The sequence below is a fragment of the Branchiostoma lanceolatum genome, chromosome 2 (assembly GCF_035083965.1).
Source record: "Branchiostoma lanceolatum isolate klBraLanc5 chromosome 2, klBraLanc5.hap2, whole genome shotgun sequence".
Taxonomy (NCBI): Eukaryota; Metazoa; Chordata; class Leptocardii; order Amphioxiformes; family Branchiostomatidae; genus Branchiostoma; species Branchiostoma lanceolatum.
In genome coordinates this window covers 38,292,019-38,307,431 of record NC_089723.1, presented here as the reverse complement: position 1 = coordinate 38,307,431, position 15,413 = coordinate 38,292,019, and the positions used below count along the sequence as shown (strand labels likewise).

Genomic DNA, 15,413 nt, shown 5'->3' with positions numbered 1-15,413 from the left:
ACAAACCTTAGTCTGGCACCTCAGATGGCCTGCTGGACAATAAGGAGAGTCGCACCTTGTGAATGTTAAAGATCCCACCACACTTATTGAAGAGAGTAGGGGTCCATTCAGGTGTAAGCGATTCAAACCTTACGCAGCTTGTACCTACTGTACAAAACTGGTGTGTGAGAGAAACAAACCTTAGCCACCATCTGGACAATGAGGACACCACACCTCGAGAGCATTTAAGATCACACCACACTTATTGAAAAGAGTAGGGGTCCATTCAGGTGTAAGTGGATCAAACCTTACGCAGATTGTACCTACTGTATAAAACTGGTGTGTGAGAGAAACAAACCTTAGTCTGACATCTCAGATGGCCTGCTCTGGCCACCCTCTGGACGATGAGGAGAGCCACACCTCAAGCACATTAATGATCCCAACACACTTGTCGAAAAAAATAGGTGCGTGAGTGGATGAAACCTTACGAAGCTTGTATACATCGTTCGTAGCTTTGGGACAATGAAAGCGCCGTGACGGAGTTTGTCCTGTTTCGACTTTATTTGACAATGTCTTTCTCAAGAATGATAGAACTCCTCCTGCTATTCTTTTTCCGTGCCTCCCTAATGCAGGGCGCTCTAACTCGAGTTCAAGAAATTTATGCAACTTGTACCTACTGTATAAAACTGGTGTGTGAGAGAAACAAACCTTAGTCTGACATCTCAGATGACCTGATTCAGCCACCCTCTGGACGATGAGCTCGTCCACGGCAGTCTGGGGTCGGTGGAGGGTGACGCCGTGTTGGCACGTGGCGCACTGTCGGGGACCCAACAGGGCAAAACTGCAAGGAAAGGAAGTTTTTAATTTTTTAAAATCCTTCCCACAACTTTTGGTGTAATAGGGGCAGTGCCCATCTCAGTTTCTACAGCCCTTGGGCCACACCGGCTATGTACCTCAGTAGGGGGCTAGTCTCATACATGTTAGTGATGATTGCTATACAATCATGTAAGTGGAGAAATCAGTCTGTACGTATCACACTGTGAGGGACCTAGCAGGGCAAAGCTGCAAGGGAAGGAAGTTTACAAAAGTTAAAATCCTTCTGAGAATTCCAGTTTGGGTATATCTTTCTAGAAAAGAAAATAATATTTCATTTATTTATTTATTGGTTCAGCATGTAAATGCCAGGATTGCCAAATAATAATAATAATAATATTAATCACACATTATGTTTTGATGTTGAGTAAATGATAGAAAGAATTTATTGCAATCTATGATTTCCATTATGGTTTTCAGTATGATTCATGCTTCCTTAAAGGGGCATATTGCGACATGAACATAAAACAAAATCCTTTGGTTTTGATTATTTTTCTACATCATTAGTTGAATCTACCTTATTACACTGCACAGCAATATTCATCACGTAAGGATGCGACTTTGTAGTGTCGTGCGAACGTCTTGAAAAAAATTATATACGCCATCCCCGCCGCCGCTTGAATTGGCCGCCATCTTGTCCAACATTCCGACGAACCACCGAACACGCGATCGAACGCCCGACGTTCTGAAGTTTGTTTAGTTGTGGTGATTTTCCTGTGACGCTCGAACTCCGACCATAACGGTCGATTCAGATTTTTCGTAGCGTTCTACGCTGGCTTATTTGCATATTAACTTGCGGGACGCAAGTTAATATGTAAATGCACCAGATTTTACACGTTTGGCGTTTTTCGTCGTTTATTAATGGTGGAAATGTGACAAAATGACGGGAATATGTTGGAAATGAGTAACAAATAAGTTAAAAATGTGAATCTTAGTGTAGATCTTTCAAATTCTTACTATTTGTAGTTTTTGCCCACCAGATTCTACAATATGCCCCTTTAAATCTGTGTAGTGTAGGTAATTTTCAATTTGAAAAGTGCTAATAGAGTCCATTCCAAGTCACCGCACAGGTTTTTAAACTACATTTGTAATATCTTAGGATTATTTCCAAATTGTTATAAACTATGAACAATTTTAATATTCTGTTCGAAAAAGTGTCAAGAACGCAGGGACATTTATTCGAAATAGTTCTGTAGTTTGACAAAAAATTTGAAACCTGTTGTCGAAAGCGGTCTTTATTTGCAATATTTTCGAACCATAAAGCGACTTTCGCAAAAATTCAAAACGTTTATTGCTGGGCGCTAATCCCCGCGCCACATGCACACACGATTTCAGTATATTTTTAGACCGCACAGCGTGAGATCGTTAGCCCTTGCGTAACGGGCCAGAGCTGTTGACGTCTGCGTGCCTTTTGCTTACTGCCGGCAGGGCCCGTGTCCCTGTGAGGTCATTTACCACAACGTGTGCGACTCCCTGCCAGGCCCTATGTTGCCTGTATCGTCACAAGAAATGCGCGGAAAATGGTCCTGAAAATTTTTGACTTCATTTTGTGACAATTTTATCCGACCACGCAGCAATCTTGAGTTTGGTTATGTTTCAACTTTCCGTCGCAAGTGTTCCAAAGCAACATTGTTGAAGACAGGGAAAAGCCGGGAAACATTGATCACCGATCCATCCATAAAACGTTCAGATAAGAATGTTAACGTATAAAAATAAACTTGAACTTCAATAAACGACAGTGTTTCGATTGTTACATAAATCTGCTGATGTATCTTTTCATGGTGGCGAAATTATGTACCCTGCTGGAATTATGGACTACATGTAGATCCTACAGTGTCCTTTTACATTTTTCTGACCACCAAAACCCTGAATAGAGCGAATTTTGAAGTGGCACTCTGAAAATGGCTGTCGCCTATTGGGCTTATGCAGGTAACGGCAGGGTGCCATTTGGTCTGTCCATCAGCACCAGGGATGCTGACAGGGCGGTTATGGAAAGTCCTTCAGCACCAGGGACATGGCCCGGAGGCTGATGTCAGCTGGGGCAAGTTTTCTGGGAATTATGTACTCTACAAGCAGAGGAGGGGTTTCGGCTGGTTTTTGATGTGTTTTCAGGCGTTTTTGTCGGGCTTTCTACTTTGTCATCTTTGTTTTGTATGGCCGCTATACAAAAAAAAAGATGACAAAGTAGAAAGCCAGACAAAACACCTAAAAACATGTCAAAAACCTGCCGAAACCCCTCCTCTGCTTGGAGAGTAGGAATTATGCACATCTGAGACACATTCAAGCACTTCCAACATTTTACTTCCCAACCAGACTAACTTTGCTAACTGCTGTAAAATAGTGAAATTAAGCCAAATACTGAAATAGGGAAAATATTTTGCCAGGCCAGTTTGGTAAGTTGTCATTTATGAAAGTAGTAAACAGTTTGTTTTAAGTAGTTGTTGTCCTATGAAGGGACGCAGTTAAGGCCTTTGGCTGCAATGTACTTGTCTTTGCAGATCATAATAATGATCACAAAAAAACTTTCAAATGTTCGTTCCTTTGTTGATTCATTCATTCATTTGTTCATTCCTGGCAGATTAGGCATCATTACTTGTTTTCAAGTGCCTTAAGGCTAATATCATGCACGCAAAATGATTATATAGAAATAATCAAAACAAAAAGGAAACATTCACATAGTGATTAACATAAATAAAACAATGAAACATGTCTTATGATTTAGCAAGTGCCTCTTGCAGACAGGCATGATTTCTCTTTTTCTAATGGCCTGGAGGTTAATATCATGCATGCAAAAGAAATCAAAGCAAAAAAATAAAAATCTAACAAAAACACACATTCACATGTGATAAACTAAAATAAAACAATAAAACGTGTCTTATGATTTAGCACGTGCATCTTGCAGACGGTATGATTTCCCTTTTCTCGTGGCCCTAATACTATGCCCGAAAATAATTAAATCAAAGTAAATATAACAAAAACATACATTCACATGTGATAAATACAAATAAAACAATAAAGCACATCTTATGATTTAGCACGTGCCTCTTGCAGACGGTATGATTTCTCGTCTTCTAGTGGCCTTGAGATTAATATCATGCACGCAAAATAATTAAATCAAAGTAATTAAAACAAAAAGCACACATTCACATTGTGATAAACATGAATAAAAGACTAAAACACATCTTAATGATTTAGCACGTGCCTCTTGCAGACAGGGAATGATTTCTCGTCTTCTAGTGGCCTTGAGATTAATATCATGCACACAAAATAATTAAATCAAAGTAATTAAAACAAGCAGCACACATTCACATTGTGATAAACATTAAAAAAAAAGAATAAAATGCATCTTAATGATTTAGCACGTGCATCTTGCAGACAGGGCATGATTTCTCTTTTCTCGTAGCCCTTAATACTATGCCCCAAAATAATTAAATCAAAGTAAATATAACAAAAACACAAATTTACATGTGATAAAGACAAATAAAAGAATAAAGCACATCTTATGATTTAGCACATGCCTCTTGCAGACAGGGAATGATTTCTCTTCTTCTAGTGGCCTTGAGATTAATATTATACACGCAACATAATTAAATCAAAGTAATTAAAACAAATAGCACACATTCACATCGTGATAAAGATAAATAAAACAATAAAACATGTCTTATGATTTAGCACATGCATCTTGCAGACAGGGCATGATTTCTCGTGGCCTTGAGATTAATATCATGCGCGCAATCACCGCGCGACAAATTAAACCCCCTCCTGCCGCCGGGATCAATCTGGGGGTGACAGACTTCCCTCGCCAAATGGCAGGGTGACATTTTATAAATAGTACCCGGAATTAGAGGCACTGATACGTCTAGCGCGGGCGGTAATTAGATGCCATGTCATTCTTCCCGCCGACCCCTGAGCGTAACTCCCGGGCACCTAATTCTGCCCAGTCAAACGAGGTGCGTCGCTGGCGCGCGCGACGACTGCCCCCTGGTCCTTTGGTATTTACAGCTGGGAAGTCGGGGCTCCGGGGTCATGTGCAAATGCGGTGGCACCGGGAATGTGGAGAAGATGGAGTGCAAATTTATAAATAGTGACCTTTCTGGTGCCGTCTGCACAATGAAATACCGCAGAGCGCGCAGACATACATCTTCTTAAAAAACTCTTTAAAAAAAAGGGATATACCTGCCCCGAGGTGTAATGGAAATGCCTGATTTGGAGTTAAAATAAAAGGTACTGCTGTATACAATTATTACACATGCAACAGTCTCAGGACTGGTTGGAGTCACGGGTCAGAAGCCATCCCTTTGCAGTGCCAGCTCTCCAGAACTCAGCAGTTTTAAAAGGTGGTTAATTTGTTCGTTCGTTCAGACCCCTGTAGTGCGTAGTGGTACTTAGGAAAGCAAGTTCCCTTGTTGTTTCAGTAGCAGGGTATATCTTTACAGAGATGGTTGCTACTACCCTTCCCCTTTAATGTGCTCGATGCACCTCTTTGAACACGGGACCCCCATTTCATGTCCTTTCTGAAAGACAGATGCAGCCCCAACTGAGATGTCCCCAACCAAGGACTGAACCGGGTCTCCCAGTTACCGACTAATTGGAACCAGGATTTCAACTGCGCGGCTGCAACCGGTTGAGCTACAGGGACGTCCCGTTCGGAAGGTGGTTAAAGTTTCAATTTTCTGCAGAATGGCTACGGACAAGATCAACACGTATGAAGACACTCAATATAATTATGCAGATGGACTTTTCTCCCTGGGTGGGCCGGGGAGTCCCCAGGTGGTAACACCGTGACCTCTCCGCTCAGGCGTGCCGACGGCAATTCGTGACATTTCCAGGGACTTTTTTGTCGCGCTCTTGGCGACGGCGTTTCAACGGGGTGCCGCATTTCGAAATGTCACCTGGAAAGTGCTCCATCAAGGATAGAAACGAGGCGCCCGCAGGCAAACCGGGAGAGAGACGGATTTGACGCATTCGTCAGCGCCACTATGGGATCAATAATCATAAATAAGTAATACTTGGTTGTGGGGGAAAATGATACTGGGGGTGTACATGCTGGTCTACTAATGAAGGAAGGATGCCTCTCCATGTGATCATCCCACTCAACAGGGCGCCTCACATTACAGACTGGGTCAAGACAAAGTGTGAAGGAAAATTAAACTGCGAAGGGCTCAGAAAACGTGATCAATAGTCTTTGAGGTATGACAAAGTAACGCTGGTAAGGAGTAAGTGAGATTCTGACCTCTGGAAGGAGTTGGAAATTAAATCGTGGCCTGAATGTATGACAACTGTTTGGCCCCGGGTTAAGCAGACAAAATGAGCTGCGATTTAAGTTCTTTACCATACTAGAAATAGATGTCCGCTTGTAATACAGTCAAACCTGTACAAGCGACCACCTCTACGTAAGGACCACCTGGCTAATGTGACCACTTTTTGCTGGTCCCTTTGACACAAAAATTAAGAATCCTGTCTATATAGTGACCACCTGATAAGATTTTATTGGTCCCCTGAGTGGTCTTCTTGGGCAGTTTTAAATGTATGTCACAAAAAAGTAGTAACAGTTACTGTAACTACTTATTAATAGCTATACATCATATTCAGAAATCATGACAAGATATGAAATATGTGTCAAGGACCTCAAAGCAAAAATAGATTTCAACTTTTTGAATGTGTATTCTGGCTTTAAATGTCCTGGGCTAAAGATTAGCTTTACACCAAATTTAGACTTATCACTCCAACAAGCTGAGTTGTGGTTTGACACACATACATGTACCAGTACGCGTGTCTCCTTTTGACCAATCAAATGATTAGTTTCAATCCAGACGACTAATTACATGCCAATTATCTGTACCCTAATAATGGTATTCCAAATTAGGAGAAGACATAGTTGGAGAAGACAAAACAGTGTCTTCTCCAAACTAGGAGAAGACATACAGTAGTTGATCATACGAAAGTCACAGTGACTGTACTTTTTTTTTAGTCAATAACGCTTTTAGAAAAAAATCAAAACATGCAGTACTCAATTTCAAGATTTTGTATTTCTATTTGTCAGTTCATAGTTGACCGTACAAAAGTCACTGTATTACGTCAATGACGCTTTTAGAAGAAAAAAATCACAGCATGTACGGTGTTGCCACGTCCCAAAAGTTTTCCTTTCACGGAATAATTATATATGCAGCAGATCTAGAGGTCATCAGAGAAGAATAAGCGAGCTTGTCCCCACTCAGGACATGTATTGTCACAAGCTGTCATTAGAATTCTGCCGATGAATCGAAGCACCACATGCAGCAAGCATTCATCACTGCTTTTCCTACTCTCCAAGCAAAGGCTCAGCTCCGGCTGGTTTTTGACGTGTGTTTTTAGGCATTTTTCGTTGAGCCAGCGTACACAAAAAAACTGACAAACTGTAAAGGCTGACAAAAACACCTAAAGAAACGTCAAAAACCAGCTGGAGTCAAACCTGAGGCTGCTTGGAGAGTGTGCTGTGTTTCCTACTACGTACATGTAGTCATAGTTGCCCTTGATGAGATTTGATTTTTGGATCAATATCCTGTCCCGCAAATGGTCCTAATCAGAATAATTATTTAAATAATCAATTACTTTTTTCTGTGCATCTACATTTCTAGGTGAGATGAACTGTTTTTCAGCCCTGGAGTGGTACACGCAGTGTTTTCTACCAGTAACAGTTACCACCAATGAGATTTGATTTTTGGATCAGTTCTATACCATGTCCCACCAATGGTCCTAATCAGAATAATTAATTAATCCATTAATTCTTTCTGTGCACCTAAATTTCTAGGTGACTCTTCCCCAAATGTTTTTCTAGCCCTCGAGTGGTACAGTGTTTCCTACCAGTCATAGTTACCACCAATGAGATTTGATTTATTAAATCAATATTTTGTCCCGCAAATGGTCCTAATCAGAATAATTATCTAAAATGTCTAATTAATTTTTCCGTGCATCTAAATTTCTAGGTGACTCTTCCCCAAATGTTTTTTTCTAGCCCTCGAGTGGTACAGTGTTTCCTACCAGTCATAGTTACCACCAATCAGATTTGATTTTTTAAAATCAATATTGTGTCCCGCAAACGGTCCTAATCAGAATAATTATCTAAATGTCTAATTAATTTTTCTGTGCATCTAAATTTCTAGGTGACTCTTCCCCAAATGTTTTTTCTAGCCCTCGAGTGGTACAGTGTTTCCTACCAGTCATAGTGACCACCAATGAGATTTGATTTTTTTAATCAATATTGTGTCCCGCAAATGGTCCTAATCAGACTAATTATCTAAATGTCTAATTAATTTTTCTGTGCATCTAAATTTCTAGGTGAGGTGCTCTCCAAAATGTTTCTCAAGCCCAGGAGAGGTACATGCAGTGTTTCCTACCAGTCACAGTTACGACCAATGAGATTTGATTTTGGGATCAATACTGTGTCATGCAAGTGGTCCTGAACAGAATAATTAGCATTTCTGTACACCTAAATTTCACCAGTGCCCCTCTTCCCCCAATGTTTCTCTAGCCCTTGACTGTTGAGTGGTGCAGTGTTTCCTCCCAGTCACAGTTTCCATGGATGAGGTTTGATTTTTGGATCGATGCCGTGTCCCACAAATATAATGGTCTTCATCAGAATAATTATGACTTTCCTGATAGAAGTTGGGGCTGATCCAGGATAGGCACCATGATTAAACATACGGTTAGGACGTTAAGTGCACGGTTAATAAGACAAGAGTGTGGACAAGCTGTCTCCAGGACCTGTCCCTCCGTCCTGGACGAAATTTGCTTGTTGGGACAGACGAAAATTTCCCCTGTCCGTCAAAAAAATCTAAACTTTATGACATGACATAGATGAAAATGTATTTTCATAAGTTGAACATTACAGAATTAACCAATGAAAATAAAAGAAATTGCTTCTAAAAATGCATGAAATAGTAATTTCCAACTTTTCCCAGGGGAGCATCCCCCCAACCCCCTAGTTTTGCGAGCACCAATCCCCCAGACAATGAGTGGGAAGGACACAAATTTAAAACTTAGACACAGCCCTGGCGATATTAAACAGTTAATGAGCCCAGAGTGTTAACATAAGGCGATGTGTCGGTCCGCGTCTGTAGGCTATCCATACGAGCCATTGATAAACGACACCCCCGTTCTACGACAGTGTAGCCATCTGTACCAACTAGGCCATTACATCTTGTACGATCAAACTTTCAACGTTATGAATAATACGACATGCCCGCTCGGCGCGCGCGGGGGAGACATTTCGCATGCGAGACGGACGGTCCCGTAGGTACCGCGCTACAAGGAAAAATCATATTAAATACCGAGATAAGGCTGCGCGGCAGAGAGGTCACTTGCCAAGGGACCCGTGCTCATTGTTTCATGATGGCGGACACGGATGACCGATGAGAGAGGGGTGTAAATATTTTCCTTTGCAGCTCTGACCAATGAATAAAAGATAGACTGCCTATTCCACTGTAATTGGCAGGACACTGGCCGTAGCAGTAACAAATTCTGCTGCATAATGTAGGCCGCATGATGTATGGCGGTGCGGCAGCGGCGGCTAAATCATACATTGTACTTCTGTCCATCTCGTGGAAGGAGCGCTGCAATTGTTTCTCACATCTAACTGGTCTACAAAAAAGGAAATTTTCACTACTTTCATTCCAAACTTTAATGTGAAGAATATAATGTAATACCGAAATGTTTGTTTCTATTGTCTACTACATTCATGTACAACATGTAACATAGAAGCTGTCACTAGTACTTTCATGCTATCCATGAAAATTCACAACTGTGAAGAATAAAAATGTTAAAATGTTTGTTTCTATTCTTTCCATTATAGAACTGCCTAACTAAATGGAGATCAATTTCTTCTGTGTAAAACTACATGTACTTGCAGCATGAACATGAACTATGTACACTGACACATTGTCTGCGTATGCTACCAGAATATCTTAATAATAATAATAATAATAATAATAACTGTTTATTCCGAATCTGATTGCTTAGCAGCCATGCCATGGCTGCATTGCACAATAAGGCCACACCAATTTAATTTCTTGGTTAACGGATTTTTATTTTCCCCCAAAACAATTTTAGAAAAAAAAAAGATTTTGAAAACAAGAGGCTGGGCATGATTTTTTTTTTCAAAAATTTTTTTTGGGGGGAAAATAAATATCCGTTAACCAAGAAATTAAAATGGTGTGGCCTAAGTGACAAATTCATGTACACATTAAACATTCATATTATTTATATACATATTAAAAACGACAGACGGTTACAGTTAAAATTACTTCATTCGTGGGTATGTCCGTTAGGTGTCAGGGGTATTCAAACACGGTAGTTACAGGTCCTGATTACTGAGGCTTATTGCCTGAAATAGAAAGAATTTTCTCATCCTTTCCATTATCACAATATGCTGAAATCCTGGCTGGAAACATGTGTATTGTGTGATATACAAACACCATGTTGTTGTAACATGTGTAGGTATGATGCATAAACACCATGTTGTTGAAACATGTGTATTGTATGATGTACAAACACCATGTTGTTGTAACATGTGTAGGTAAGATGTACAAACACCATGTTGTTGTAACATGTGTAGGTATGATGCATAAACACCATGTTGTTGAAACATGTGTATTGTATGATGTACAAACACCATGTTGTTGTAACATGTGTAGGTAAGATGTACAAACACCATGTTGTTGTAACATGTGTAGGTAAGATGTACAATCACCATGTTGTTGAAACATGTGTATTGTATGATGTACAAACACCATGTTGTTGTAACATGTGTAGGTAAGATGTACAATCACCATGTTGTTGAAACATGTGTAGGTATGATATACAAACACCATGTTGTTGAAACATATGTATGTATGATGTACAAACACCATGATGTTGACTCTTTAACCTCTCTGTTGTGGGGTCAGTGACATTTGCACATCCAAATTTGTATTGGTTAGGACTGAACTTAGCATGGAGAGAGTAGCTGCGTGGTAGGCTACATGTAAGGGCCTGGTTACAATTTGTATTGGTTAGGACTGAACTTAGCATGGAGAGAGTCGTTGCGTGCTAGGCTACATGTAAGGGCTCGGTAACAGACGTCGTGCGATTGCAAACTGAGGGTATACTTGGGCCAGCCGTGCACATGTGCTGCAAAATTGAGGTCTTGTTTGGAAAATGGCTGTCTTAAATCCTCGTTGGCAGTTGGTTCTACGACATACAAATCATACAACAACCTACATGAACAACAATTGTGACTGCACCAGAAGTCATTCTGTGCAATGACGAACTATCATTTTAAGGAAAATTGTTGTCACTTTTTACCAGTCCTCACAAATAGAGTTTTTTTCTTGTAAAGGGGTCCATGTAGCGATGACTATGTGAGTAATATTTACACCTAATGATATAGTGTGTTACATGTGTGCCTGTTGTAGACACAAATGGCCTTAAAGCTAAAGCACATCTGTATGCACGTCTAATATATCCTCAAATTTACCCAAGAGAAAAAAACGCTTTTATGCAAAATACTTTGTGGTCCTATTCAGACATCAGACTTGTCCTTCTATTTTTTGCTGAAATTTCCTAAATCATACATTAGAATCCTAACTGGAACTCAAGAAACGTATTTCGAAGTCAAGTTTTCTAACTCTAGTATTGATATAGTACATTAATTTTACAATAGAATCTATTTTTCTTGAATTATTTCATTTCCGCTGAAGCCAACAGACACTAAGCAACAATACCTGATGGCTTCTGTCTGCATAAACATTTCTTCTACAAGGACAGACATGAACAATCGGTACAGGTTAGCCCCCTTTCCACTGGACAGTAATCACTGAGCAACAGTTGAGTGAACAAAATTGGATTCCTGTGACCCTTGATTTTTATCCGTTCCATCAAGGTTGGTACAAATCATTTCAACACAACCTTATATTCCATGATCTGTACCTGTAGAATTGTCCCTTGATTTTACAATTGGAATATGATGCACCATTGAAGTATGATTTAAAAGACAACAAAACATACGAAGCATAAAAAGATTTGTTGATGAAGGTTAGACATCCAGGTAACAAGATACGCCAAAAATACAGTTACTCAAGCAACTGGATAAAATTTTGAAACAGTCAGACGTTTCAGATAGCATCCGCTATCTTTCATCAGTGACTAAGGACAGATCTGGCAGAACTAGTTCCAATATTATACCAAACCTCTGAATAGATATGTTAATGAAGTAAAGACAATTTCAGATGGTTCATGGAATGATTTATTCTTTATCTAGGAAATTTCTTGACCTGTCGAATGTTTGGTCACTCTACTATAAAAGACGGGGTGTTAACAAGGTCTCTTGGGCATGGAGAGTTCCTCATGTCTTGGGCATGGAAAGTTCCTCATGCCGACTTTAAACAAAAGATTCTCTCCTGCTTGGTCTGCAAGATGCAGGGAATGTGCCCCTCCGGGCAATGTTCCCAACACCGATCCCTGGAGCTTCTTATCACTTCCTCCATCATTCCAAGACTCTGCACGGCTTCGCTTTTCGCCCTTTGTTTTAAAAAAACAGCCCGACCTTCTGTCCGCTCCTTTGAGCACCATTCGAAGTTTCCCAGACATTCTCTGGCACAGCCAGTCTCCTCTTTTCTTTTTAACCTTCTCCCTGCTGCCTAACTCTGTAACCAATAGAGAATGGGGTGCCAAACGGCTACTTCAGTGTGCTAAGGGTTAAAGAGTTTGCTCAGTGTTCTTCAGGTCCCTGATTGAAGTTGGCGAGACATAAAAGTGACTTTGCTAGGAGAATGCGGTGAACGTTGGTTTTGAAGGCTTGTTGGTTGTATTTGGTGGGGGGGGAAGCACTTGTAATGAGTTCCATAACAATTGTTCTTCTACTACAGCAACAGTTTCTTTCCAAGGACTGCGAAACTGTTGCAGAATGGTCAGACCCCTGTCTGCATTTAGATGTTTGGACCTTTCTTACTGCGTTATATCAGGATCAAATATTACTCAGAAACAGTGTAACGGGGCTCAAACTCCGGAATGCTCCTTCAAACCCCGTTACCATGACGCTACGGGGACCATGTGACTCTGAGCCAATTGGAGCTCTCAGCAAATCTAGGCAAATATTGAAATATTCAAATGCCAATTGTTTCTCTATTACCTGGTGCTACACTATTAGTCAGGAAAGCAACCAAGCAACCAAATGGAGCTAGAATAGGATGGATACTGTAAATGCAGACTGAAATGTTTGGGGGGATTTTATTTCGCGGTAGGGAGAAAATGGAGTGTTCCCTGTGGTTTTGAGTTCGCTTTTGAAACAATAGCAGCGCTACAGTTGCATGATGAAACAGTGGTGGTTTTAAGCTTGTGGTAAAGTCAGAGTTCACTGCAAAAAAACATTTACATAAAACCACTGCATACATTTTAGAAATCTGTATTTACAGTACAAGGCTATCTGACAATGAAAAGATGTAAGAAAATTTTGCTATAATAATTGTTATTAATACCATGAAATATTCTGTTTTCTATGTCACCTCAGCATGTTGCCCACAACTGCATGCACATTTCCATTTTCCAAGCATTCAGCTGGGGCACATTCTAGGACATGACCAAATGGCACCTGTCACCTAGAATCACCACGTTACCCACTGAAATGCCCTTTATTCGGAATGGAAAAGTCGTAAAAACCTTGGACAGGATGTATGCTTAAAATACACGACAACCATTTAACTCCCTCTAACTACCCGACAGTGAAAGGATCTCGAAACCATTGCTATTTAATGTGATATTTTGTTTTCTAGATATCCACACTAGTCGAAAACTGACAGTACACTTATCAAAAAGAGCAGGGGTCCATCCCAGTGTGAGTGGATCAAACCTTACAGTCTGGTCTTACGCCGCTTGTACTTACTGTAAAAAGCTGGTGTGTTGCACCCAAAGGTAGTTTACAGGTAATGATAAACAAATGTTAAAGGCGAAGGCTACGGCACTAGACAGGGCTTCCTGGAGGAGCCTGGTGGAGAGCAACGGGCCAGTTACTGGCCTGGGCACATAAGCAGGTAGGCTAAACAAAACGAAACCTCAGTTATATAATGTTGCACAGACCTGTACATTTCCATATTCATATACACTTGTGGAACATTTTGGACATGGCCTGTCACCCAGAATTACCACGTTACCCACCGAAATGCCTTTTTTCCCGAAACTGAGAAATCATAAAACCCTTGGTCCTTTGACAGCTTGATGGACACTACAAATATCAGAACCTGCTATTCGAAATCTTGCTCAGTGTTACTTATGAAAAGTAGTGGATGCTACTAAAAACGTCTGACCAAAATCATTTCCAAAATCCATAACTGCTGTTTGGCGTATCTTATTACCTGGATGTCTAACGTTCATCGATGACACTAAAAATACACCTGTTGTTAAGTTGTACAGCTGTGTATTGAATCCCTTTGACTACCTGACAGTGAAAGGATCTAGAAATCCTTGCTACATCATGTGATATACACCCGTGGGACATTTTGGACATCGCCAAAGGCCACCTGTCACCCAGAATTACCACGTTACCCACCAAAATACCCTTTTTTTCGGAACGGACAAGTCGTAAAACCCTTTGACATGTTGATAAACACTGTCTTCATTTTGGAGCGTCCTTGTCTCCCCATCTAAAGTAGCCCGTGCCTTTTTATCTGGACTCTGCCATCCATACCATGTACGGCCAGGGGCAGTCAGGCCATTTGCTCCTGCCTCTTTTGTCCAAGCTTGACCATTAGAGGCTGGTCGCTGATAAGTTGCGCCAAGCTCATACAAGAGAGAGAGCATCCTCTCCAGGTAGCTTGCAATTCCTGCTCACCGTGCCTTCATTCAGACCATTATCTTTCATATGTTCAAATTTATCAGATGAATGTTGTCTTATATAAAAACGCTCATTTATCTGACATAATAATACTGTCTGCAGACTGAGGTCTTCTAGTTTGTCGAACCATCAAAGTTGAGAATCACTACAAACGAAAACCTCTACTTGTAGTTGTACGTACATGTCCCCTTGGAGCAAGTTGTAATATAACCTCTTATGCATAGCCATATGGATCAAATTCCGTGGAACCATGGGTGGGAGGTTCGATCCTAGGGTCATCCCCAGCTCGGACATGTTGTAAGGGATTGCATTCATCATTTTAGATGGTGACGTAAAGCCGGCGGCCCAGTGTATGAGGGAGCTTCATGCAATAGCGGCAAGTACATAAAACCTCTACAGGCTCTACTTGTAAAAGAACCCAAAACACTTATTAACCCTTAAGCTGCCAGGTTTTTTAGTCAAGTAAAAATGAAAATGTTTGACCCCTGACCTCCCTCACGAAACCCGCGAAACAGCCGGTGGCCCTAACTCCCCTAACTTCTGGGTTTTGAGCGCTACACGCACGCAAAGCTGTTTTCTTCTGGGAAATACCCTACCCTGAGTATAGCAGGGCCCAGCACACAAGGCATGTTTCTGTATCCCTGATAAAACCGGGACTGGCAGCTTAAGGGTTGAAGAGTAGGTATGACCAGGTGTGCTTGGCTAAATGTGTATGGCG

At 40.8% G+C, this 15,413-nt stretch overlaps 1 protein-coding gene across 1 annotated transcript in view; it reads right to left on the bottom strand.

Annotated features, from left to right (window-relative positions):
• The window catches only part of LOC136427060 (uncharacterized), a 107,706-nt gene that overhangs the window by 78,472 nt on the left and 13,821 nt on the right, over positions 1 to 15,413 (bottom strand). The window contains exon 5 of the mRNA XM_066415777.1: positions 688 to 820. Within this exon, the coding sequence (XP_066271874.1) occupies positions 688 to 820 (133 nt within the window). The remainder of the gene's footprint in view (positions 1 to 687; positions 821 to 15,413) is intronic.